At 41.7% G+C, this 27,079-nt stretch overlaps 1 protein-coding gene across 3 annotated transcripts in view; it reads left to right on the top strand.

Annotated features, from left to right (window-relative positions):
• The first annotated feature begins 975 nt into the window (after positions 1-975).
• Positions 976-27,079, top strand: part of CHODL (chondrolectin) — a 28,303-nt gene continuing 2,199 nt past the window's right edge. The window contains exons 1-7 of one of the 3 annotated variants that reach the window (XR_014547490.1): positions 976-1,477; positions 20,938-21,250; positions 21,924-22,081; positions 22,675-22,722; positions 23,108-23,191; positions 24,320-24,422; positions 26,035-27,012. Coding sequence is in view for 2 of the 3 variants with exons in the window: in XM_083611318.1 (XP_083467444.1) it covers positions 1,381-1,477; positions 20,938-21,250; positions 21,924-22,081; positions 22,675-22,722; positions 23,108-23,191; positions 24,320-24,422; positions 26,035-26,113 (882 nt within the window). In the remaining variant the exon portion in view is untranslated. The remainder of the gene's footprint in view (positions 1,478-20,937; positions 21,251-21,923; positions 22,082-22,674; positions 22,723-23,107; positions 23,192-24,319; positions 24,423-26,034; positions 27,013-27,079) is intronic. The other 2 variants (XM_083611318.1, XM_083611317.1) reach the window with 2 other exon arrangements.

The following is a 27,079-nucleotide window of genomic DNA, read 5'->3' as shown; positions in this document are numbered from 1 at the left end:
CTCCCAGGGAGATTTTGTTGGAACCTGGAAGTCACTGCTGCCGCCCCTTTTCCTCACTTCTCTGGCGTGGGCGGGTGGAGGACATGCCTGTGCTTCTCTGGTGCCACCGCCGGCACTTGCCACCCCCTGTCACCAGATAAGTTAGGAAAAGCGACCTCGCCAGAACCCAAAAGCTGAGTGACCCCGACTTTGGAGCAGGGTGCGGGTGAAGCAGCATCTCCCCATTTTGCCTTAGGCGGCAAAACGGCGGGTAGGGTCGATCCTGGTCTTGAGCCTTTAGACTGCTTAGGGTTCATTTATAGACGCCTTTCAGCTGGCCCAGCAAAGAGCCTTCTTGGATTCATGTAATCCACAAATGGCAAAACCGCAGCCTAAAGGCAAGGCGATGCCAAAGCTCCGTCTCCCCTCTGATCTTATAGAGATGGGTGCTGCTACCTCCAGTAATATGGGGAAGGCGCTCTGTATATGCCCAGAAATATTCTCCCTCACCACCACCACCCAATCTTGCCTGGCTGCAGCGCGGATTGCAGAAGCGGCGCCTCGACCGTGCGCTAAAGCGACAAGGAAGCCCAAAGAGCCGGCAGAATAAAGCCAGAAAGTCACGCTGCTTTCCCAGAGAGGGGTTATTGGGGCAGGGGGGGGGGAGGCAGCCGCCCGTTACCATCTTCTGCGCGGTGGCAGAAAGACAGGGAGGCCACCCGCTCCTTTCGCGATTTGGCACCGTCGCCCTCTTTTAATCGCCTCTGCGGCTCTGGAAAGCCCTCTGCCTTGAGGAGGGGGCTGCTGAATCCGCGGCTTTCAGGACCCCCGCCCCCCAGCCCAGCCCCCCGCCTCGCGCTCGGCCCCCTCCCAAGCTGCAGCGCTGCATTTCGCACCAGAAATCGATAGTCGCGGGGCTGGCCCTGCCCAACGCGGAGGCTCCGGGAGGCTGGCCGGAGCCGCTATATAACCAGGAGCCAGCAGCTTGCGCCTTCTTTCTCCCTGCGCGTCCAGCGTCTCCAGGCGCAGGCAGGCCAAGGCGAGGAGAAGGGAGACCTTGCAGTGCTTCCTGCTCCTGCTGCTTCTCCTCCTCCTCCCTTGGACAAGACGCTTCTCCTTCTCGCCCAAAGGGGTCCTGCAAAAACGCGCGCGCTTCCTTGGCGCACGGAGATGCGCGCAGCGGCAGCGGGCAGGGCAACAGCTGGCTCTCAGGGATCTCCTCAAGGCGGCTGCTGCTCCTGCAGTTGCTTGGCGCTTTGAAGGGACCCGCTTTGGAGCACCTTACCCGCGGAGGACCGGCCGTTGCGCAGGCGCTGAGGGTGCCTGCCTGCCTGACCTGCTGCTGCTGTCACTTCGGGGACTTTGTTCAGAAGCCCAGCGCCTCTTCCCTCGGCCGCTGCGATGCTACCTTTTCCGTGCGGAAGGCGTCCCCAGCTGCTGCTGCTGGGCTACTGTTGGCTGTGGGCTCAGAGTTGCCTCTCGCTGCGAGTCCTGAGTGGTGAGTTGAAGGGAGATGGATGAGGAACCTGGTTTCTTATTTGGGGGAGAGCAGCGAGAGAGCTGGGACCCCCTCCAGATGTTTCTGGACTCCACACTCCCATCAGTCCTGACCATTGAATATGCTGTCTGGGACTGTTGGGAATTGGAGCGCAACAACCTCTGCAGGGCCCTTTCTTTGCTGTATAAAGACCCCTGAAGTGCTCCGGGTATTCGGGTGCAATCCTTCCACTTCCCCCTTTCTTTGCTTTTCAACTTGATCATTGAACAGTGGTTAGAGATTCCCAAACAGAAAGGTGGCTCTTTCTGGCGGGGATCCTCTTACTTTCAAGCGGGTGGCGCTCTATTGATTCAGTGAGGCAAAGGGAACTCATGGAGCGCAGCCTTGGCATTGTGTCACTGGCACTAGGGACGAGCTGTTTCCTGGCGAATAAAAAAAGGCTCGATTTTTGTCCCAAGTTGATGATTTGACTTTGCGGAAAGATCACAGCCTCAATCCTGGAAACTCCAAAGATGAGATCCCCAATTCATATCTTTAAATATGGGGGTGGAAAGTTTGATGTCCCTTATATTGTGTCTCCTAAGTCAAAAGGTTTTGCTCTGATCTGTCCTCCATTTATAGAGAGTCTATTTGTCCCTCATTTTTAAAAAGTTCAGAGACTGAGAAGCAGGATAGAGGATCAAATACGGAGAAGCAGGATGGGGGCTCAAATGCCAGATAAAGAGTGATGTGAAAGAGATGCCCATCACACCTGACAACTTTCTCAGTTCCTGCTTGTCTGCAGTAACCACCGAAATCCACATTCATGTTTGTGGATAAGGATTTGTGTGGCAGGAAAGATATCAGTGCAAGAATACCTCTGAAGAACCATGTGTGCTACCAGATGTAGACTTCCACCCTGAGTAGTGGGTGGAAGGGGTATATGGGTGGTGTCCTAAACTTCTGAGCTCATACTTCTACTGAACTTTGACGTGAATCAGTATTGGAAAATCCTACAGCTTCCTCAGATGATCCCATTCTGCAGAGGGTTGGACTAGATGACCATTGGGTTCCCATTCTATGATACGATTGTCTTGCCTTGAATATTTCTTTCCAAGGAAAGAACTTTACAGGGAATTTGCTGAACTGCTCAATTCTTTATAATTAGGAAGCCATCTTCATATATTGAAAATTAAGGAATTTTTAAAGAAAATATTGATTAACATACAAAGTTTTTCAACTGCGGAGCAAAGTTCCTTCCTTCCTTATATATTTGCCATAAATATGTGAAATATGTCATAAATATGAGAAATATACTGTGCCTATCCATTCATTGCATGCAAGTGGTGGAGGAGCTGGAATCTGTCGTGTGTGTCCTGCACATAAAGATACAGTGTACATAAGCAATAAAGAATCCAGTTGTATCTTTAAGGTCAACAAACTTACTATGCAAGGAGCTTTGATAGGTTAGAGCTAACTTTCCCTGGTGCAGATTCAGTGTGTGCCTATTTTCTAGATGGACTTGTACATATTATTACCTGAGTGTGTTCTATAGGGTACATTTCAGTCCAATTCTAATGGTTTCCTGAAAGGTCAGGCAGGAAGCAAGGGACTAGAAATTGGATAAGGTGATAGTTATGCTCCAGTTTTCCATAATTAGAATAGATTCATGAAACATGAACACAAGAAGCAGGAACCTTTAGACCCCTCGTCATTGGACACACCACTTTTAAAATGAAATGAAAAGAAAAACATTCCAGGGAATCTCTTAGGAATGGCTTAAATAGTTCACGTAGCCTAGAACCAGTTCTGATCCTTTTCAGCTCCTGATCACATGCAGCAGCAATCTTAAGGTGCTATGTAGGCACCAGGGGGTGTCAGTGTCAGGAGCTTGTCAAGGCTGCCACCACAGTTATGGGGACCACTGCAGATCCCCCCCCCATCCCCTGTCTCTGCTTATCTGGCTGTTGTTTCTTGTTCATTCAGTGGCAACAACAAGAAGGAACATTGCCCTTTTGGGCAATGGTGAAGATGGTCTCAGGGAGAGGAAGTCAGTGACAGCAGTCACAGGGAAGCAAGTCCATGCAGGAATGGGGAAGTGTTGAAGGCATCTTATCCACGGGCCCCTCAAAATCTGGATTGTGATAATAGCTGAGGGGAGGGAGTTGCATGTAGCAAACAGGAGATTAATCCATGGCATCCCTTCTGAGCTTTGTGCCTGGAAGCCACTATACAAATGGAACATTAATCAAATCATAGGAGATAACACTGTCCATTCAGATGCCAGGCAGAACTGTTAAAAGTTCTGTACCATCTCCAGGTTGCAAAGTCTTTACCTGAAGACAGTGGCCATCCCTTTAAAAGTTCTAAAGTATTAGGCAACTTCTTCAAAGTACTGCACTAGTCTCTTTGTCCACCCACCTCTTTTCCACCAGAACACAAGGGGAAGAAAAGTGGAGTGGACTTTAGTGAATTAACTGTACAGGAGGTGCAACAACTGTAGCCTTGGTGTAGAGCATTTCAGGAGTGAAGTGCAACCTATGGATGAAGACCTTGAGATACTTTTGGGTGCTGAATCCTTTGGTGTCTTCAGATAACCTGTTTATGAAGTACCCAACTTGATTTGTTTGCAGAAAGCTTGTGCTGCAGTTAGACTAGTCTTGTCTTTGTTGAGCATTGGTTTGTGGTGATGTTATATGGCCATGAGCATTCTTTCAAAATTCATCCTGATTTGCTTGCATGATGTTTATACATCGTCCCATTAATTGTTTGTTCATCCTACACTTTTCAGTGTAGATTTGTTGTGCCAGGGTAACAGAGTGCTTTGATCCACTTTAATTGCACACACCTAAATTTCTGGTATGGTTCGACTCCTTTCCCCAAAATGCTGACACTCAGGAGGTGTCCATTGCCTGTAACAACCCAGGACAAATGCGAGAGTGAGAGTATTTGATGGAGAGAAATGATCATGGGATTTGGAGAGAGGGGCAGTCAATACATTGGTAACATGGAGCTCTACTTCGTGTTCCTATCTTATTCAAGCAAAGCTTTAGAAGTGCAAAATATTGATGTCTGGGAATTGGGATGGCATGGATGAGGGCGAGGGAAATAAGCTCAGTCTAGATATGACGGAGCTGATGTTGCTGGGTAGTTTGTCTGGCTTGGGTTCAACTCATTCTGGGAGGATCGAACCCTACAAGAGGATCATATTTGCAGTTTGGTGGGTGTTGATTGACCCAGCTTTGTCACCAGAGGCCTACTTGGCTTAAGAAGCACAAAACATTTCCCATTAGCTAAGGCTGGTATACCAGCTGTGGTCCCTTTTAAGCAGAGATAAGCCATAGTCATCCTTACTTTGGTGATTGCCTGAATAGGTTATGGCGATATGTTGTGTGCTGAGCCGCCTTTGAAACTTTCTGAAAATTTATGAATGCTGTTGTTAGACTAACTGAGATGAGCTATAGGTAACACATATTGCTAGTTCTGAAACAGCTTTGTTGTTGATCAGCCCCAAATTCTAAGAGCAATTTAAAGCCTGATAAGCAGTGTTTGAAATCCCCCAGGCGCCAGGCGCATTTTGAGACTGGCATGGGTCCAACTGTGACTATGTGGATGCCAGGTTGGTGACTGACATCTCCATCTGGCTGGTCTCTCCAGCTCTCTTAAGCAGGTAAGCAGAAGAGCTTTTTTACTGTATTTATATCCCACCTTTTCCTCCAAGGAGTACGGTACATGGTTCAGCACCCTCCTCAGTTAATCCTGAGAATGACCCTGTGAGGTAGGTTAAGAAGCTGTGACTGGCCCAAGGTCACCCAGTGAGCTTCATGACTGAGTGGGGATTTGAACCCTGATCTCCCAGGTCCTAGTCTGACACTCTAACCACTACACCACACTGGCTTTCTATAGTATTTCTGCTATGGGGCAGCAACCTAAATTAAGTACCGGTAGGTAAATAAGTATGGGAAAAGCAAATATGTCACCCAGAGAAGGATCTGAAATATTTTCCTTGAAGCTTGAATTTGCTTTATTCTGGATTGTTTCATTTGATGTTTTAATGTGTTGTAAACCACTTTCAGCTTTTTTCCTTTAAAATATAAAGCGCTATAGTAATGAAATGAATAATAATAATAATAAATTTCACTGGGAAAACCATAGCTATGTTTTCCCAGTAGTGATGTATGGAAGTGAAAGCTGGACCATAAAGAAGGCTGCTTGACAAAGAATTGATGCTTTTGAATTATGATGCTGGAGGAGACTCTTGAGAGTCCCATGGACTGCAAGAAGATTAAATCTATCCATTCTTAAGGCAATCAGCCCTGAGTGCTCACTGGAAGGACAGATCCTGAAGCTGAGGCTTCAATACTTTGGCCACCTCATGAGAAGAGAAGACTCCCTGGAAAAGACCCTGATGATGGGAAAGATTGAGGGCACAAGAAGAAGGGGATGACAGAGGACGAGATGGTTGAACAGTGTTCTCGAAGCTACCAACATGAGTTTGACCAAACTGTGGGAGGCAGTGGAAGGCAGGAGTGCCTGGCATGCTCTGGTCCATGGGGACATGAAGAGTCGGACACGACTAAATGACTAAACAACAAATACATTTCACTGCAAAAAAGAAAAGATGCCTAGACATGCCATTGTAGTGACCGTGACCCAGGTTTAAGGTGCCATTTGGTGATTAGCTGATATATTTGAGATAATAATAATAATAATAATAATAATAATAATAATAATAATAATTTATTATTTATACCCTGCCCATATGGCTGGGTTTCCCCAGCCACTCTGGGTGGCTTCCAACAGAACACTAAAATACAATAACCTATTAAACATTAAAAGCTTCCCTACACAGGGCTGCCTTCAGATGTCTTCTAAAAGTTTGGCAGTTATTTTTCTCTTTGATATCTGGTGGGAGGGCATTCCACAGGGCGGGTGCCACTACTGAGAAGGCCCTCTGCCTGGTTCCCTGTAACTTGGCTTCTTGTAGCAAGGGAACCGCCAGAAGGCCCTTGGCACTGGACCTCAGTGTTCGGGCAGAACAATGGAGGTGGAGATGCTCCTTCAAGTTTCTCACACTGCTGATAAGCCTTGGGACCTCAGGGTCCTCTTCCTCTCACATTTCCTGTGTTAACATCAGAGTAAATTGACCTTTTCAGGATGCTGCTGCTATTAGAGGTTAGATAGATGTCTCTCAGGGAAAAAAGCCTTTTCAGCTGTGATGCCTCACTTATGGAACACTCTCCTCTGCAAAGGTTACCTGGTGCCAATTCTTATGCCTTTTCAGCAGCAGACTCTTTCTCTCTCTCTGTATATATACAGTAACGTTCTCCAGATCTTTTTATACATTAAGATAAAATTGATTTCTGCTTTTGGGGCCTCTCTCTGGGATAAACTTAGCAGCACAATGTACAAAATCATAGTCTATAACAAGAATGTACACAATAGAAAGAAGTTGTGTTCTCAAAACTACACCATGCAACCAAATTCCAAACAAAGTTAAGCACCTTAAGCCTGTTAATTTTAATGGGATTAGACCTGCCTATTTAATGGACTTATTTGCTGTATGTGTGCAGGAAGACCAAATGAGGAGGTGCCAATCACAGAAGAAGACTTCCAGGTGCACAGGAAAAGGTTGATTAGGCCCAATTTGTTTTGGAATAAATCCTCCTTTGGAAGACTCTTGAATTATTGCTGTCAACCTGTCTATAAACCACTGTTGTAGCTTTTCCCACATATACACCAGTATTCCTAATGGTGTAGTCTTAAGCCTGTTTACTCAGACGTATGCATCTCTATGTTGAATGAGACTGGCTCTTTGCTGTGGAGGACTGGGGATTTCCAAGCCATATTGAAAGCAGAGCTACTTGAAGTTTTGTCTGAGGGTTTATGTGCAGTCAAAGGATTTTTATTTTTATTTTGAACAGTTGACTCCCTCCTCATTGCTGCATCACAGACTAATTTTGAGATGCCTCTCAAAAAACAACAGTGTATTATGAAACATAATGGGAGAGGTGACAGCTGTTGGGGTGTGTGTGTAAAGCCCCCTTGGATTCAGGGAACTAGTTCCATAGACTTACAAATACTAGTCAGGGTTGAACTGTAGGCCACAGTAGGGATGAGGAAGAATTTCAATTCAGTTGCCATTTAAGGGCAAGTCCACCTCTTCTGTATTTGCTGAAGAAGTATGTGAACCAAAATAGAGGCATCCCTTAGAATTTGCTCTTTCCCAAACTGTAGAGGGCAGTTCTCCAAACCAAGTAACATGTACACAGATGCATATACAGTGGTACCTCGGGTTAAGTACTTAATTCGTTCTGGAGGTCCATTCTTAACCTGAAACTGTTCTTAACCTGAAGCACCACTTTAGTTAATGGGGCCTCCTGCTGCTGCCGTGCCACTGGAGCACGATTTCTGTTCTCATCCTGAAGCAAAGTTCTTAACCCGAGGTACTATTTCTGGGTTAGCGGAGTCTGTAACCTGAAGTGTATGTAACTCAAGGTACCACTGTACTAGGGTGCATAAACTGCATGTACCGGTATATATTTGTGAAAGTAACACAGAATAATACATTATATTAGGGGAAACTGGATTGCAAAAAATGTTTATAACAGGCAAAATTGCATATTAGGAGAAATTCACACTAAAACACTCAATAATTTTCAAGATTACTTTTTTTTTGCTTTTAAAGGAAAAAGTTTAAAAACGAGAAACAGAGAGAAAATGAAATGGATATATTTTCCCATCCATGGTCACAGCGAACATAATCTTTGTTGGGTTCTAAATGAATGCTCCATAAAATCACTGGAAAGGTGTCTAATTGAGTTCAACAGCTGTGACTCCAGGACTAACAAGGTAACTGCAATCAAATGCCATCTCTGCAAGTTAGGCCAAGATCACATAAAAGGCACATTGGAGCCAATTGTATTTGTAGTAGCCCCTGATTCAAGTTTTCAGTGCATTTCTGATGTGTAATAGTGCCATTATTTTCTCTTATCACCATCAATTAGCTCCCCAAATTCACCTTTTGTCAATAGGATTGAAAAGAGACGGGCAGCTTGGTTGTTATCAGCAAATATGATGGACATTTCTCCCACTATTTATTCAAAACTCTCCCTGCAACTGCAAGGGCTATAAGTATTTCTCAAAAAAAAAGGGGGGGAACACTGGTAATAATGTCAAAATGATAGAATGGTGGAGATGAAAAGGATTTGATCTGTGGGCTTCATAAATGAGCTCCTGAGAACTGCATGCTCCTTATCCCTCAGCAGAGCAAAATTATTCTATTCTGTTCTCTTATCTCTGCTAACTCATGATACTTCATGGTAGCTTGCAGCATTTTTACATTCTACCATGTCTTATCTCATATCCTCGTAACTGACCCTGTAGCAATTTTTCTCATGGTGGTAGTGCTATAAGAAGTGATAGGGAAACACATTATGCTTTTGTGTTCATATTGAATTATTGGCAACAATAGCTGTTTGCAATGCAGTAGTTCAGAATGCCTGGAGTTGGCTGAAGACCAGTCCTTAAAAAAGAAAAGAAAAGTGAGAAGACAGGGTTAGGAAAAACTGCTGAGTGTTACATAACCCGCATTGCTGTACCTATGACATCATAAAGCACATAAAGTGATGATAATGCAGTTTGCAAAAATGCAATTACTTTAAGTATCTGTTGGGCAGGAAATACGAGAGCTAATCTTTTTACTAGCCACTTAACAACCATTGTATTAATCAAAGCCATTATGCCTTAATGACTGCTGTTTGCTGTCAGTTTATTTTTGCCCTTTTATTTGTGATATTTTCTTGATTTTGTCAAGTACGCATTCCAATATTTATGTGACAGTACTCAAAAAAAGATCTCTGAAGATCAAAAATAATTCATAGGGGTGTGTGTGTGTAAAGTTGCCATTTACTAAAATGGAAATATCAGCAACAGAAGTGTGGCACAATTCCAGAGATAGTTGTTGTGTTAATAATGGGCAGACAATAACTACGGTAGCCCAAAGAATAGATGGAGATGCATATGTCAATCTGTTTCACAGTCCTTATGGAATGGTAGATCCCTCTGAACACTGGCATGAGCATCTGATCTGTGTGGACACTTTTCGCTTTTCTATGAGCAGTTACTCTGTAGCTGATCACATGAGTTCTTGCTCTAGAAACAGGCATCTCATGGAATCATAGCTCTCAAACTACTGGGGTAACATTCAAAAATGCCTTTATGTCTGCACATGCTCAGGCACACTCTTGCTTTTACTTTTACTTCACACATTCCAGAAGAGAGCTCTGGAAGTTACACAGCTTCTGGAGCCAGCCCCTGGCTCACATTAGAGCTAGTTAAAGGCTTTCCAATATTGATCCAAGACATTTGAATTCACATCACCACTTCACGCTGAATAGGAGGTTGTGACTTATGCTTCTCTACGAAGAATTACAACTGGCTGAAGCATGAAAGCATTTACAACTTTGCAATAAGCAATACCTCTGATTAGGGCAGCACTATGTCAAAATTAGACTAGCTAATTTTAAGGTTGGTTTCCCATTGTCAAGCTTGTATCACCCTTATGTTCAAGATGCTGGCAGCAAAATAGATGGGACTAAAGTAAAGGTAAAGGTAAAGGACCCCTGGACAGTTAAGTCCAGTCAAAGGTGACTATGGGGTTGTGGTGCTCATTTAACTTTCAAGCGGAGGGAGCAGGTGTTTGTCCACAGACAGCTTTCCGGGTCACATGGCCAGCATGACTAAACCACTTCTGGTGCAATGGAACACTGTGATGGAAACCAGAATGCATAGAAACTCCGTTTACCCTGCCGCCACAGTGGTACCTATTTATCTGCTTGCGCTGGTGTGCTTTCAAACTGCTAGGCAGGCAGGAGCTGAGACAGAGCAACGGGAGCTCACCCTGTTGTGCGGATTCGAACCGTCAGCCTTCTGATTGGCAAGCCCAAGAGGCTCAGTGGTTTAGACCACAGTGCCACTTCCATCCCAGGCTATCTCACAACGGAGCTATGAGGAGCATTAGGCAGAAAGACAGGCATTTGCCCAAGGCCTTGAATCCAGGAGTATTTCCAGACTGCTGCATCTGACTTCCCTACAAACAAATCAAAATGAGTGTTCAGTAAATAATAATGTTTAGTCACCCTGCAAACAAATTAGGATGAATGCTCAGTTGGTGGCTTGGAAGTGACCCTCTGTCTCCCCAGTTCAATACAATAATCATGAGGCCACACTGACTCACTTTGGGTGTGATTGGCCATTTTCAAATATGCTTTTGATCTATTCACTTACTTCAGAAGATAGAGCAAACTAATGGATGAATATATGTTTTTAGAATCTTAATAACATTCTTGGAAGAAGCTTAGTGCGATTTATCAAATCATGTTGCAAAACACAGTTGGAAAAACAAAACAAACCTTGTTTCAAGACTTGAGCTTTTCTGCATATTCATCAAGAGCTTTGAAAAACCAAAGATCCTTTATGAAAGCAGTGGTCCTCCTAAGATGTTATCTCCTCCGCAAGCAAGAAAAGAAACATGGAAGTGTGATGCTTCACAATGTTTTCAGTTTAGAAAAATGACCCTTGATCACTGTGGCCACAGAAAATAAGTGCAGCTGCTGTAGAGGATCTGCTGCTTCTGTTACTTGAAGTGAAATGAGCATGTTCCACTAGGTAAATGTGGGTTGCACTTGTGGGAGGTGATACATAAGTAGCGGTCAAGTACAACATTCCTTGTTTTCCTAGAGTAGACATGCAGGGGAATGTTTGGTCCAGCCAGTTGAAAACTTACTGTTTATTCCTGGCTGGGACATACTTTCTTTGCATGTGACTAGAGGTGGGCATGACCTTACCTGTCCAGGTAACGAAAGGACAAGGCATGCTGCCACTCTCTCTCTCTTTGACTTCCTCCGTCATTGGAGCAGCTTTTTAGCTAGAAATGCTCTGTTGGCTAGAGGACACTGGGATTATCCCCATATGGGATAGATCCACATGCATATACTTTGCAACTAAGTCTGCCTTCAGGGATCCAATTGTGAACTGATGATGTGAGTAAACTTCTTTTATATACTTTAAACAAGATTGTGGCGTTTTTATTCTTTTAAGAGGGATATAAGAAACTCACTAGGAACCTCATATTGAGAGGCTTAAACAAGCCTACAGCCAGCTATCCGCTGTGCGTTTAAAAGGGGAATGTAAAACTCTGCTAAGTAAAGGAACTTGTTAGCACAAGTTAGGAAGGATATTAATAAACTATATAGCCTCTTCTGCCTCCTTGAACATCCCCACAGTACTTGCCAGGCATCTTTATATTGCCCCTGGTACAAGCAAATCTGCAGCAGGAAGGTAAAGAGGAAAGAGGCAGGTTATGCTGAGAAAGGCAGGTGAGCTGAACAGGTGAATTGTGTCCAGAGCCAGCTTCAAAAACCATTGAAAACAAGGTCTCCCACTGACCAGAACATCTTCTACTAAAAAAAAAAAAGGGGGGGGGGTTAAAAACATCACAGCAGAATGAGAAGCAACTTCATGTGGATTTAGTAATACCATATTATTCAAATACAAATAATTTAATTATTAGTACAATTATCACGAGTTTCATCTGAGTGACTGTAGAGAAAATAAATAAATGAGTGTACACATACATATTATGCCTTAAAGTTATTCATTGTTCTGTTGAACCAGGGTGCAGCTAGGGTGTGTTAAGTAGAAAACCCCAAGGCTGAGAAGAGCTTGTGTGCCACTTTTGACTAGACCAACAGAAGCCTGCACAGGAAAGCCATTGGTTAACCTTTAGCTTCATGTTTAGAGAGAGTGTGTCCCATCCTAGGTTTCAAGTTCTGCTTCAAGATCTCTGTGAAGCCACAGATACCACCAGTTTGAGACTGCTGGAACATTCTTAAGAGACTTCTGCTTAGGCAGAACTCTGGCTGTCTGCCAATACTGATCCTATAATTTACAGCTGCAGGGTCCATGAGATCAAATGGGGGTGGGGGAAAGCATCTATTACAGAAACAACTAAATGGGTCTCAGCCTCACATTTTATAGCATATTAAATATATGGAGTGGAACTAATGCCAAAAAATAGACATTTTCTACTTAGAACAGTAAAACTGTCAGAATTTTAATAGTTTGGCGCACAATTGCCTTCAGGAAATACTGTAATATGTAGGGCTTTTTCCTTGATAAAGGCATACCACTTAAACCAACAAGTAAAACAGTGTTTCATTTGCTTCTTCAGCATAATACCAATTTGCTGATTGAAAAACCATTTATCGTGTATTGATCCAGGTAATTAGACTTCTGCATTTCTTCTGGAAATCTGTGAAAACTAAAATGCTGAGTCTGTTTTAGTCAGATGTGCAAATAAACTTTGATACAGTACTAATGTATGCTCAGGTCTGAAGAGCTCTGTTCTTTGTGGATTCTTTCAGAGCTCACGTTATCTGTGATTGCATTAAATTGGAAGTGTGACACTTTAGGCTACAGATAGGTAGCCGTGTTGGTCTGCCACATACACCCGGACAACACCATTATTGGCCCCAACAACATCACACATACCATCTCGGGACTATTTAATTGCTCATCGTCTAACATTGTATATGCCATCAAATGCCAACAGTGTCCCTCAGCTCTCTATATTGGACAAACAGGCCAAACCTTACGCCAAAGAATAAACGGACATAAATCGGACATCAAGAATCACAAGACAGAGAAACCAGTAGGAGAACACTTCAATCTCCCAGGACATTCTATACAAGATCTCAAAGTAGCTGTATTACTACAAAGGAATTTCAGAAATAGACTGGAAAGAGAAGCTGCTGAATTGCAACTCATTACCAAACTTAAAACCATGGAGAGACCTGGTCTGAACAAAGACATTGGATTCTTATCTCATTATACATGACAAAGCCATTTTTCACCTTCTCACCCCTTGCTTTTTCCTGTAAGACCTATTGCAGTCGTTAAGAGTCGTCAACAGGCTCATCACAGCTATCTGCCAACCACCCATTCCCACCACCCTTCTGAGTAATACCCCTCCCCACCTTCTCACTATATAGAAGGATCTGGCAACTTCTGTTTCAGTGTATCTGAAGAAGTGTGCATGCACACGAAAGCTCATACCAAGAACTAACTTAGTTGGTCTTTAAGGTGCTACTGGAAGGAAAAAAAAATTTTGTTTTGACTTTAGGTTATAGGTGATAGATGCATACTGCTCAGAACGGGTTTACACATCCATGTACATTATTTGATTTATCTGTATTTATATACCACCCAACTTTATGAACCCCTAACTAGGATGTGCGTCTTCTGGGATGTGCTCGTGGGTGAGTTACATGACCCACACCTCACTTTTGCCTTGGGTTAATGTGAATTTTGCTGAGGAAAGGCACTGTGTGTATGAGACTGTGGGACCTGCACAATAACAAGGAAAGGGAAGTGATTGTTACAGTATTTGATAAGAGGCTGAGAAGATAATCATGAGGTGAAGCCATAAGACGTTTGGTAGAGATAGCTTTGAGAATATTCTGAGTCAAAATCTGTTTACGAGATAGTGGGACAAATCACAAGGCCAGTGCTTAAACTTTCCCCCGATTTTTATTTTTTATTTTGCGAACAAGGAGAGTGGAATAGTTCCCACCTCTTGCAACACAGAAAGGTCTGGCCCCACCTCTGATTGATTAATATTGATTAATTATATACCACTTAATGCCAAGATAGGCTTCCAAGCCATTTACAGTAGTACCTCAGGTTAAGTACTTAATTCGTTCCAGAGGTCCGTACTTAACCTGCAACTGTTCTTAACCTGAAGCACCACTTTAGTTAATGGGGCCTCCTGCTTCTGCCGTGCCGCTGGAGCACAATTTCTGTTCTCATCCTGAAGCAAAGTTCTTAACCTGAGGTAATATTTCTGGGTTAGCGGAGTCTGTAACCTGAAGCGTATGTAACCTGAAGCGTACGTAACCCGAGGTACCACTGTACAAAAACCATGTGTAAAATCCTTAAAACATTCAACTCTGAACATCCATAGCTTAAAACATGCAGCAAAACAATAATCTTGCAACAGAGTAACTAGAACAGGGTACTTGGATCAAGAGATCAAGGGAATTCAATATCAGAAGTTCAGGATTAGTGAGTTGGAGTATACACTCTCTGCCTCTCTTCTCAGGGGAGTGATGGATAGAAAAAGTTCTCCAAGCCCTTTGTAGTGGTTGATATGAAGTACTTTGAAACTCAGAAGGGGCTAGACTGATTTAACTTTTAAGTAGGTGGACTAGAAAGGAGCTTTGGATAAGAGGAAAGCTTGGCTTCATTTGTTTCTTATCTTTTTAATTCTACATGGCTGTACTGTTTCTTTATTTCTACAAAGTTCTTTATTATCCTTATTGTTTTATCATTTCTTTATCACCCATTCTTCTTTGCATTTATAGTATTTCTCCTATTTTATTAAGCAGATATATAATTATTTCTCTACTACCCCTCGTGTTTTAAGTTTAGTTCACATGAGTTACCGTTTTCAGTGTATGGTCTTTTATTAGTGACTCAGCTGTACCCATGGGGAATAGTTTTGAACCCAGATTCATTTGCTGGAAAAGATGGCCAGTGGGAGATCTCCTACCATAAGGCTTGTGTCTCATGCGCTTAAGGGAATCTTAAATTCTGGATGCTCGGGCAAGATGTTCTTAAGTTCTGATTCTCTGGATGTAGCTAGGTAGGACATTTGTGTACTTAGAAAAAATATATTGGCAATATATCTCCCCAGGGGATCTTGTACTGTTTTAAATAGTCGCTCCCTGACTCACCAAGTCATGTATGGTAGCTTACAAAGAATTTGATCAACCTCCTTGTTTTGCTTCCTACCTGAGACCACCAAAAGTGTGTGTTCTCAGGCACCAGGCAGGTTACTATACGTGGTTGGTCATCAGAATTCAGCTTTATGGGTCACATATTGTGCAGGCTTGGCAAAAGATAACCAGCTAGAAGGATGAAAGACCAGCATAAATGTTGAAGCAGAAAGATGTTTCTTAGCGGAAAAGAAGCTATTAGTTTCCATATATTTATCTTACTAATGAATACAGAGTACAATTATGAAATTATGCTGCAGCAGTAGTTTTTGAAGAGACATAATGTAATGTGATTTATCCTAAAATGCAGATTAGAGCCCATCGATGGAACAAAAAAGAAAAAGAAAAAAAGGGTATGGTTCAGTGAAACATCAATAGTACTTAATGCAATTCATCACAAGATTGGCTTCTGAATCGGATCAAAGTTCTGACAACATAATAGGAAAGGATGATTGCTAATCATATGATACATCATGGATGGGTCAAAATGCTACCCTAGAGATCTGTTCTTTCTATTTATCAGCTCACATCCTGCATTTTCTGTGGCATGTTAGCTCTCAAGCTGAAATTGTGTGTGACGTTAGGTAGTCAGGATCACTTGTAGGATGAATAAAATAACTTTGGTACATTAACAGAGATATCAATGAATTTGTTATCATCATTTTCATCAGCTGCGACAACCCGTTGCCTATTATGTAGCATTTGAGGGTATGGCTGTTAATTTAAAAAATGTCAAGTTGGTCTTTAGTCCTATTATTCCCTTCAGGTTTTTTCCCTATTGGTATCTTCATTTTCTGATCTTCCAGGGATTCTCATACATCCCTCTTCTTTAAAACTCATGGGCATTTGTCAACATCACTCTTTGCCTCTCCAGCAAAACTAGTTTCTTATCTTCCATGGTTCTCTTTAATTCCCTTTTGAAGCTGTCCAGATTGGTGGCAAAAATCACACACCTTCTGGTATAGAATTCCTTGGTTTAACTAAGTGCTGTGTGAAGTAGTCCCTCCTCTTATTTGTCCTCATTCTTCCACCATGCATCTTCATTGGAAAAATGGGTTCTAAGTATTATATGAGAAAGAGAGAAAGACTTCTATCTACAGTGGTACCTCGGGTTAAGAACTTAATTCGTTCTGGAGGTCCGTTCTTAACCTGAAACTGTTCTTAACCTGAGGCACCACTTTAGCTAATGGGGCCTCCCGCTGCTGCCACGCCGCCGCCGCACGATTTCTGTTCTCATCCTGAAGCAAAGTTCTTAAGATGAGGTACTTTTTCTGGGTTAGCTGAGTCTGTAACCTGAAGTCTCTGTAACCCGAGGTACCACTGTACTTCTATACACCATGCATAATTCTGTCATGTTCCCACAGTTTACTTACATTTTAAAAATAAGTTTAAAAGTCTCAGTGATTGTAGCCTTTTCTTATTGAGAAGTTGCTGCAGCCACTTGATAATTTTTACTGCTCTATTCCAGCTCTGTAGCATTTTTTTTAAAATAACCAGACTTATAGGCAGTCTTTCAAATGTGGTCACACTAGATTTGTATAAAGGCATTTTGATAACGGTATGTTTAGTTACGCAGTCAGACAATGGTTTGATGTTTTCATCAAGTTGTCCACCATAACCTCAGATCCCATTGTCATTTATGTGGTTAGGATTCTTTTTGCTCTAATGTAAATCACTTTCTACTTGGACTTACATAGTGGTACCTCAGTTTACGAACTTAATCCATTCTGGAAGTCCGTTCTGAAACCAAAACCATTCTGAAACTGAGGCGCGCTTTCCCTAATGAGGCCTCCCACTGACGGTGCCCTTCCACTGTTTGGATTCCGTTCTTAGACCAAGGTAAAGTTCGCAACCCGGGATACTACTTCCGGTTTTCTGGAGTTCGTAAACTGAATAGTTCGTAAACAGGGCTGTTCTTAAATCGAGGTACCACTGTACTTAGATTTTATGTGCATACTTTATACGTATACTGAATTATATTTGCTATGCTCATCATGCAGTTTTGTGAGTTTCTTTTAAGAGTTCCTTGCAATCCCCTTTTCTTTTAAGAACATTGAACAATTGAGGGATCATGAACAAATATGGATATCATTCTGTTCCCCCAGAACTACTGATAATTTATGAATGTTTAAAAAGCACTGGTCCTATACAGATCCTTGGAGGACCCCACTGTTCACATCTCTCCGTGATGCAGTCTGTCCATATATTCTTATTTCTGTTATTTAACTAGTTTCTGATCCATATGAGGACCTCTTCTCTTATCCCATTCCTGTTGGCCTTATCTGGTACCAGATATGCTTTCTCCTTGTGGAGCTGGAAAGTATTTTTATTCAATTCATTCATGAAAGCCAGCAAGGAATAAATGCATGCCTACCTTCATTCAATATTGCATGCTTTTGATATGCTATTTGTTGGATATTTCACAGACGATGTGGTAGGTATAAAGCTTTCTGGTTTAAATTATATTTTCATGGGAAAATACAAAAATAAATAAAACAAGGATGATGCTGTGATTCTTTCAGTAGGCTGAGTCCACATCTGAGTTTGCAATTTGTTTCTTGTTTTCCTTAAACTATTCGGATCACCTTGTTTATGTGTCTTAACTTTATACTATATTGTTAAACAGGGTGTTTATTATATTAAAATAGATATGTTATTATATATATATTTATCATATTAAACATTATACACACACACACACACACATACATATACATATATATATATATATATATATATATATATATATATATATATGGGTGTTAGATAAATGTGAATTTGGTTTCTAACAAATGCACATCTGGTTCCTTTGTCTCGATGCCATAACTCATGACCACAGCCTAGGGTTGCATATGATTTTCTGTTGCAGAATTGGGACCACACATGTGGCACTGAAAAGTTGACCAGTTCTGCCATATATGGTAGGGCTAATCATGCGTTTGGGCATGAGGGACAAGCAGTGGTGTGCACATATCTCTGAATCAGAATATGCAACCCATGAATTAGATTTCTATCACACTGTCCACTTAATCCAGTAAAGTCAGGTTAAAATGATGCAACAATTTAGAACTATATGACAATCAAAACCCAAACCTGGCAATTAAAAGGCAGCAAGAGGTGGCAGATAACTGACCCCAAAACAAAACAAAAAATAATGGTTAAGTGATTAAGTTATAGTGCAATTCTATGCATGTATTCTTGGAAGTAAACCCCATTAAGTTCAGCAGGACTTGGGCTGCATTCAGACAGCACTTTATTGCTTTCCTGACATTTCCATACCTGATAATTTCTTATCTTTTATGTGGTATTTCACATGACATAAAAGCCACTTTTAGAAATCTGGTGGAGGTTTAGCACTTATTTCCATACTAATTGTTGTTGTTTTTTAATCTGTTTGCAATCCCATTAACTCGCAAGCCTGATAACTTGGAAAGCTGAGTTTTGTATTGTAGTTCCATGTGATGAAAAGTGGGGCAATATCCCAGCAAGAGTTCTTCCCCACTGTTCAAAATTCAGCTTGACATGGCAGTATGTCAATCTAAAAGCCACAGTTCCATAATGCAGCTGGTACTGCAGTGTAAAAGGAACATTAGAAATTGGGATAGAAGCTCTAGCCTTATAACCAGTAAAACTAACGCAGCAAACCTCATATTTGAATGCAGCCTTGCTTCCAGCCCATAACCATGTGTATTAGCCTAGCAAAGAAGTTTTGAGAAAGGCACTGAAAATATTGTAAGGTGGGGGATGACATATCTACCTAGGCAAGGAGTTACATACGCTGGGAGCCATCATAGAGCAGATCCCCTTCCACATTCTTACTGGATGTACTGCAGACAAAGGGAAGATATACAGCATAACCTTATCAGATGTGCTCAGTGATAGAGTAGCCTAAAATGGGAGAAGGAGGACCTTTACATATTCTGGTCTCAAGCCTGGTAGACTTCAGTAGTGCCAGCAAGCACTTTGATTGGAGTCCAAAAACTTATTGGTATCCAGTGCAGTTAGTACAGCAAAAGTGTTATTATTATGTCCCAAGGACCAGCCCACTTAGTGCTCTTGCTGCTAACTGAAGTTTCTGAAAGCTTCTCTATAGCAGCCTCACATAGAGCACATTGCAGTAGCAGTCCGTTCTTGAAGTAACTATGGAGCAATGTAGTGTAGATAGATATTCTTTTCAGAGTCCTTAGCAGGGCTTTTTTTTTTCTATCTGGAACTCACCAGAGTTCAGTTCCAGCACCTCTCAGGTGGGTGCCATTGCCATTATAAGAGAACAAGAGAGATGTTCATGGTGAGTTCCGGCACTTCTTTTTCTAGAAAAATATCACTGGTCGTTTGGAAACCATAGTTTCATGCTATGTCTGCTATGACCCTGTGTGAGCATTGGGTTCATGCGCTTCGCCCTCTCGTAATTTTTCACAGTCACAAGGAGAGGATTAGAAACATTCATTTCTGCTTTTGAACAAATCACAGTTTCTGATTACTGGTGCTGGTTTTAGCCTTTAAAGCCCTAAACGGTTTGGGCCAAGGATACCTGAAAGACCACTTTCATCCATATGAGCCTCACCAGATGCTCAGTTCAACATCCGAGGTCCTGCTGTCTGGCCAATCAATAAACCAAATATTTATATGTTTATATTCTTACATTTGTAGCCTACGTTCCTTCCATTATGTAATCCAAGACAGCATTCATATGCTTCCCAAAGACAGTCTTTCATCTATTCACTGACCAGAGCCAGAACTGCTTAGCTTCAGCAATGTGGTGGCCTCGTGATTCTTCAGATCAGACCTTGGGCAGGCACCTTACACAGGGCATTCTCAATGGTGTTCCCATACCCTCGAACCCTCTCCCCATTTTTGTAACTTAAAAGGTTTTGCAAGAACAAACCATGCCTTAGATCCTGAAGGGTGTATTAGAAAAGTATTTAAAACATGAATACTGGGGAAACTGGTTTGTTCTAATTAAACCTAGTTTGTGCAAATCACAACTCTCTGAATTCATAATGGAGGACTGTAGTTTGTTTAAAAGCTGAAAGGATGCTTCCAATGAAGCTCACTCCATTTAAGCTTCTGATGAGGTCCTTTCCAGTTCCATTTTACAGGACCAGTATCAGCATTTTGATGAGTGTTCAAATTACACTTGTCTCAGGACCTATCATGTGACGTTTGCTCAGGAGACAGCTTTTGCTCATCAGTCTCTGTAGTTGGATAGGAGCAGAGCAGTTAGGGTAGAGAGGATCAATGGAGGAAAGATGTCATTTTCATGTCATTCCATTTCTTTCATTTTCCACAAAAAATTGTTCATGGCTCCCACAAAAAATAATAATAATGAAAATGTACACATGATTCATTGATTTCCCCCCTTTTAGTCTGCACTTGTGGGTTGTAACCTTCACCAATATTGTACCCATTGCGTCTCAAAAGTTATCCTATCAGATTCTTACATTTTTAAGGCACATAACATTTTTGAGTTGTTTATTAATTTTTCAATCATTAGCATGGAATTCTAGGAAAAGTTAAATAAACGATGGTGCGAGAGTAGGGGAATGTAACCCTGATGTCATTCATATGCTGTTTTGCTATGAAAGAAGGCTCCATTAACCTATAACTGCATGTCTCTATATTGGTGTGTGGTTGTTTTTTTAGGGCAAAAGATATGTTATGGTGATTCAACACACCCCTGCTACAAGATAGCCTATTTTCAAGACTTGTCCAGACGTCTGGGATTCCAGGAGGCTCGCCTGGCCTGTGAAATAGATGGCGGAGTACTCCTCAGCCTTGAAAGTGAAACAGAGCAAAAGTTAATAGAAAACATGCTGCAGAACCTCACAAAATCAGGCCTCGGCATTTCTGACGGGGACTTTTGGATCGGGCTGTGGAGAAGTGGAGAGGGACAAACCACATCAAGTGCCTGCCCTGATCTTTACAAGTGGACAGATGGAAGCAATTCACTCTTCAGGTAAATATTTTGTGTCATTTGCTGCTGCTGCAAACAGAGACCAAAAGGGGATTTGGGGCTGCTAGGCAGACTTGATATTGCCCTGGGGCCCCATAATCCCTGAAGAGAAAATGGATCCTGTGAAATAAGAATAATGAATTATGTATTAGTAATTTATAAAGAAAGAAATGTTTACTAGTGAAATACCCACCAAATGCTGGCAGCATGTATAGAAATGTGACTAAGTGGGTAGATAAATGCTAAACTCAATTTTCTCTGTTTTTGTCTCACTTTTCCCATTTCTCTGCTCCATCACTGAATCTAGCATAGTATTATTTATATCCAGGGTAGTCAACATGCTGTCCTTCAGATGATGTTAAACTGCAGCTCCCAGCTTCCTTAGCCATTGGCTATGTAGGCTGAAGATGATGGGAATTGTAGTCCAACAACATTTGAAGGCACCATGTTAGCTACCTCTGGTCTTCATAGGCATACAGTGGTTTTCCAAAGCTTCAGAATGAAGTATTTCTCAGTCCTTGCTGGGAATTGAACCTTGGATGTTTTGCCTGCAGAGAATGTGCTTTACCACTGAGCTACTCCTGCTCCCTTTTTTAGATCCAGCAAAGCAAAAACAGACTCACAAGCAATAATAGTTTTCAAACTAATTTTTACTGTAATTTGTGTATTGTTATAGAAATTGGTATACAGATGAGCCTTCCTGTGGGAGCGAAGCTTGTGTTGTGATGTATCATCAACCAACTGCAAATCCTGGCTTGGGAGGGCCTTACCTTTACCAATGGAATGATGACAGATGCAACATGAAGCACAATTTTATCTGCAAATATGGTCCAGGTAGGAAATGCTGAAGATGAGCTTCATATGTTGTGATTTCTGGTTGACTTTTCAAACCCTTGAAGTCCTGGTGACTTTACCCTAGTGCAGGCCATGTATCTCATTAAGACAGGTGAAATTCACAGTTTAGTTGGATTAGTGTATAGAAGCAAGATAAAAATGTAAACAAGGGGGGTACTATGTTATTCTGTTACTAAGAGGCAACATCACCCCGCTTCAACAGAGGGCCTAGATTTTAGCAGAAGTTAAACTAATCATTACACACTATTTTATTTTCTGCCTCAAGCGTAGGATCTTGCATTAACTATCCATACAGTAGTATATATATATATATATCTCCTTATAAATAAATTCCATTGAGTTCAGTGGGACTTATTCCAAGGGACGTAGGTATAGAATTGCAACTCCAATTAAGTACTTCTTAAGATGCTACAGGATGTATTGTGTCCTTAAGTACAAAAATCTATCCCACTGAACACAATTGTCAACATATGGTTTTAAGTATCTGAAAAGCTGCTTATTTAAATTTAGGATTGCCTGAAAAATGTAAACAACCTATTCCTCCCTGCCTTGTTTATATATTATTTTAACAGATGACATCCTAGAAAAAGAATTAGGAGACAGAGCAGATCCAGATTATGGTAAGAAACGTTTGGATTGAGTTGCAGTGGTAAAGCAATAGAATCTCATCCATCATTTCCAAAAGCAAAACAATCCATAGATTGGAAAAGCAGAGTAGCCATGGAACAGCTGAACAATGAATCCTGTAGAGAATAATAGTTACCATGTATGTTTTTATAAGTGAATGGATACATTTTGGAATATTTCAGTTTGTAACTCTTATTCCAGATGTTATCCCTATGTTACAGTAAAGTCCTTAGACGAGTTTATCACCTACACGTATTCATGTTCAAAACTGATTAATCCTGTTGCCTTTGGAGCTTTTGCAAAGTGCAGTAATATGTGCAGATGTCCCAACACAGGAATTAGATTTTGTTCTCTTAAAATATGTAATTACTTTCACAGAAGCCCAGCCAACGGTGCCAGCAGGGAAGCCTCACGATTCAAGCAAGCCAGAAGATCATTTTCCGGTGGTTGTTACTGAAACTGGTAATTGATGCATATGATTCTGATATCTGAGTAATATTTAAATATAAAGCATAGACTGCAGACATGCAAACCCCACTTATTCATCATATGAATAAACTGGCTGTACTCCCAGAAACTAAAATGAACCTGAGCTCTGGGATTTTAAAAAGAAGAAGAATTCAAGATGTCGTTGCTGCAGGGCAAATAGCTCTACTTGGGTTTTTAAGGAGAAATGCTTTTTGTCAAGGATAGACATCACATCGCAAACAGCCAGAGTCAATATGCCAAGTATTTTCTCCCACAGTTTCCTCTCATTCTTACTTCAGAGCCACACACAGTGAATGAATTGCAGGGGGTTCTGCATGTTCAAGTCTTAATCTAGTCCATTAAGCTTAATGGACCGCAGAATAACTAATTAAAAAAAATGATCTAACAAAACATTTGGTTAATGAACAAGTTTTGGAAAGTCAGCTTTTTGCTAAAGTTCTGCACCTTCCCAATCAGGTTCTTGTTTTGTATGTTTGGCTTTTATAAATGGTGGCTGGTGAGGTTGTTTGCTGAGTACAACTGCCTACAGCTATGATGCTGAAGTAGGGGGCATGCATTTCCCCCTACATTGTTAGGTAGTGCTGGAGGTGGGGTACTATTGAAGCAACCTGCACCCGTGCTGGGTTGACCATCTGGTTACCAATCATACATGGGACTGGGTTCAGCACTCCCTGCTTCCACTCAACACAGAAAGGAAATGATGAGAACCAAAAGCCCTGGCCAGGACTGAAGATAAACCCTGGGTCACTCTCAAAACTTTTGCAGTTGTACTTTATGTGGAAAGGTCTTTAGAGGTGGGCAAGTTGTCTTTCAGGAAAGCTTTACTGCCATGACCAGTTTTTTCACTGAGGCCTTGAAAGAGCCTCAGGGTGGTGTTCTGCAGTCTACAGTTTTAAAATTGGAAGAGTAGAGTCCTTAAGGTTGGACACCTCTTGGGTTGTAAGATTTCATGGACTAGATCACGCTAGTTCATATGTGTGAGCCATTGGCTTAAGAGATCTCTGATTGTTGTGATTAACTGGTGCAGTACAAGAGAATTTGTGCAAGCAGAGCCCATGATTTCAATCAAAATACAATAATGAAACCCCCTTTTTTTTGTAGGTTTAATTCCCAATTTAATTTATGTTGTTATACCTACTATACCACTGCTGTTGTTGATATTAGTGGCTTTCGGGACTTGCTGTTTCCAGATGCTGCATAAAAGGTAACTATTATGACTGGACAGAAAGAGTGTCTTGTAACTTAAGCTCATGTATTATAAAATTAATCCTTCCAACTGACTCATATTCAAGGCCATTCCACACACAAAGCAAGGCCATTCTCATTTGCACTTGAAAATGAATATTATTCCAGTGTTATGCCTTGACTAAAATGGCAGGAAGTCCACATTTAATAATGTAGCCATATCGTCAAATATACAATGTGTTCAACATTATTAGCAGGTATATTGAGTTTGCAAAACCTTTTGTTCTAAGTAAGTTAATGCTGCTCTCATGCTAGTGTAAAGAACTCGTTGCTTTTGTAGATTAGTCATGGGGAACCTTGGCCTTCCAAATGTTATTGGACTACATTTTGCATTTTTGTTGCTCTTTGGCCATGCTGCCTGGGGCCAATAAGAGTCTATCAACATCTGGATGGCTGCTGCTTCCACACACCTGTTGTATAGTATAGAAACTAGAAGACTAACATTTAAACCCAATGCCTAAGCAAACAGCCTTTAGATAGAAGAAAAGGTCCTTGTTGTGTACTTGATTACAATGCAAAACTGAACTTACTACTTTTTCTACCCTGCTTTCTGTTATCAAAAGGATCACAGGAACAGGCTGTTTTTTAGGGCTGAATCAGCTGAAACACTTTCTTTGACACAGGCTGTGTACCCACCAAACATTGAAAGTACATGACACCACCTGAAGAATCCTGGGAACTGTAGCTTAACCCATCACAGAGCTACAATTCCAGTACCCTCAGCAAACCAAAGTCCCCAGGGTTCTATGGGGGAAAGTAATGTGCTTTAAATGTATGATGTGCACACAACCACAGTACGTAGTCTTGGAATATTGTGGGCACTGTTCTCTCTGCACTGCAAGTGAGGGCGTAGCCACTGCTGCTTCTGCTACCTATGCAGAAGAAAGAGCAATGGCAGGAACAGAAGGATTTGATCCCATGCTGAGCTTTGTCCTCATCCCCATAAAGTTTACCGTATTTTTTGCTCTATAAGACTCACTTTTTCCCTCCTAAAAAGTAAGGGGAAATGTGTGTGCGTCTTATGGAGCGAATGCAGGCTGCGCAGCTATCACAGAAGCCAGAACAGCAAGAGGGATTGCTGCTTTCACTGCGCAGCGATCCCTCTTGCTGTTCTGGCTTCTGAGATTCAGAATATTTTTTTTCTTGTTTTCCTCCTCCAAAAACTAGGTGAGTCTTGTGGTCTGGTGCGTCTTATAGAGCGAAAAATACGGTAGTTAGTCTTACATCACCCCCATTTCCTTAACCAATTGACTGCAGTCAATGATGTGGAGCTGAAGTGGGCTGGGAAAACAACACAGGAATATCTGACTGAAAGTTGCAAGGAGAGGTAGGAGTTGACGCACAAATGCCATTTCAGCAGCAAACTTATGTCAATAACACACCAAGTTCTGCTCCAACAGGATGCTCTATTGCTCTTGCTCTCAAAGGAAGAAAAAGTTATGATGGTCCCACTGGTAGTGCTAAAACCAAAGTAAGGCACGAAAAGCATCCACACCAAGCATTTCTCCTGTGCTTTATGGCAAACCAGCAACTCATTCATGCTTAGTGGCTTTCCCTTTCCTTTCTTCTAGGGAAGCAAGGAGAAACTGCTTCAATGACTCATCTCCATTATCATCTGAATGCCTTGCAGAAAGTTTAGATTCTAACTTGGTATATTTCTCAGTTTCTATGATTGTATTTTTAAGGTAGAGCTAGGGATCCTGGCAACTCCTGTGATCTACAGAACGCTCTTCCAAGAAACTTTGCACAGGGACAGAATCTCCTCACCAGGGCTCGGTTGGCTTCATTTAGTTTGGTGGCCTTGAAATTATGTTGATCTATATCTATGGATATAGTTCAATCTATGCACTTGGTTCAGAACATATTTTTGCTACCTTTGTTCAGATGACATCCCACTCAAAGTGTCCTTTAAAAGCAGCAGTACTGGATTGGGAGTAACTTGTCCTTGCTTCATTCCATGGCACTGTGGCAAATTCTAAAGGTTTGGCACAATGTGGTTGGGATCAATTGTGCTTTTATTATCAGATTGTTCCTAGCCCAACCCATGCATCTCAGACGACTAACAATTGTATGGGAAGGACTCAAATGTATTGCTAGGCTTTTAGCTGCAGTGCCTTTGAATGGAGCCATAGAAAAGAAGCTTCCACATTATGGATGTAGTGCCCTTAGGTTAGCTGAGAAACAAATGCATACTGCAAAATGGGTTTCAAAGTATAACACTGCTAATGGTGGATTGAAGAAGGAAAGCCACTGGGCTGATTCAACAGCTATGACTATTAACTACCATTAGGAATTTTTGACTCAATACAAAGAAACTATAGATCAGGTAATGAATAAATCTACTGTAAGATAAATATGTAAAGTACCACACGAAGCTTACTGGATCTAAGCTTTAGACTTTAACATTTGCCTGAGGGTGGGCATAGATTTTGAGGATCATATAGATGATAGATCTGTGAGAAAACACAGCATTGATAGGCTCATCTTGTATACTTCCTTACCAAGAAAAACATCCTGTCGAGTGTGAGGTCACTTTCCAGCTGCTAAGTGTGGTGTAGTGGTTAAGAGCGGTAGTCTCGTAATCTGGGAACTGGGTTCGCGTCTCCGCTCCTCCAC

The sequence above is a fragment of the Podarcis filfolensis genome (assembly GCF_964270895.1).
Source record: "Podarcis filfolensis genome assembly, chromosome: 4".
NCBI classification, from domain to species: domain Eukaryota; kingdom Metazoa; phylum Chordata; class Lepidosauria; order Squamata; family Lacertidae; genus Podarcis; species Podarcis filfolensis.
Note: the sequence above shows the minus strand (reverse complement) of the source record. Positions and strands in the feature narration are given on the sequence as shown.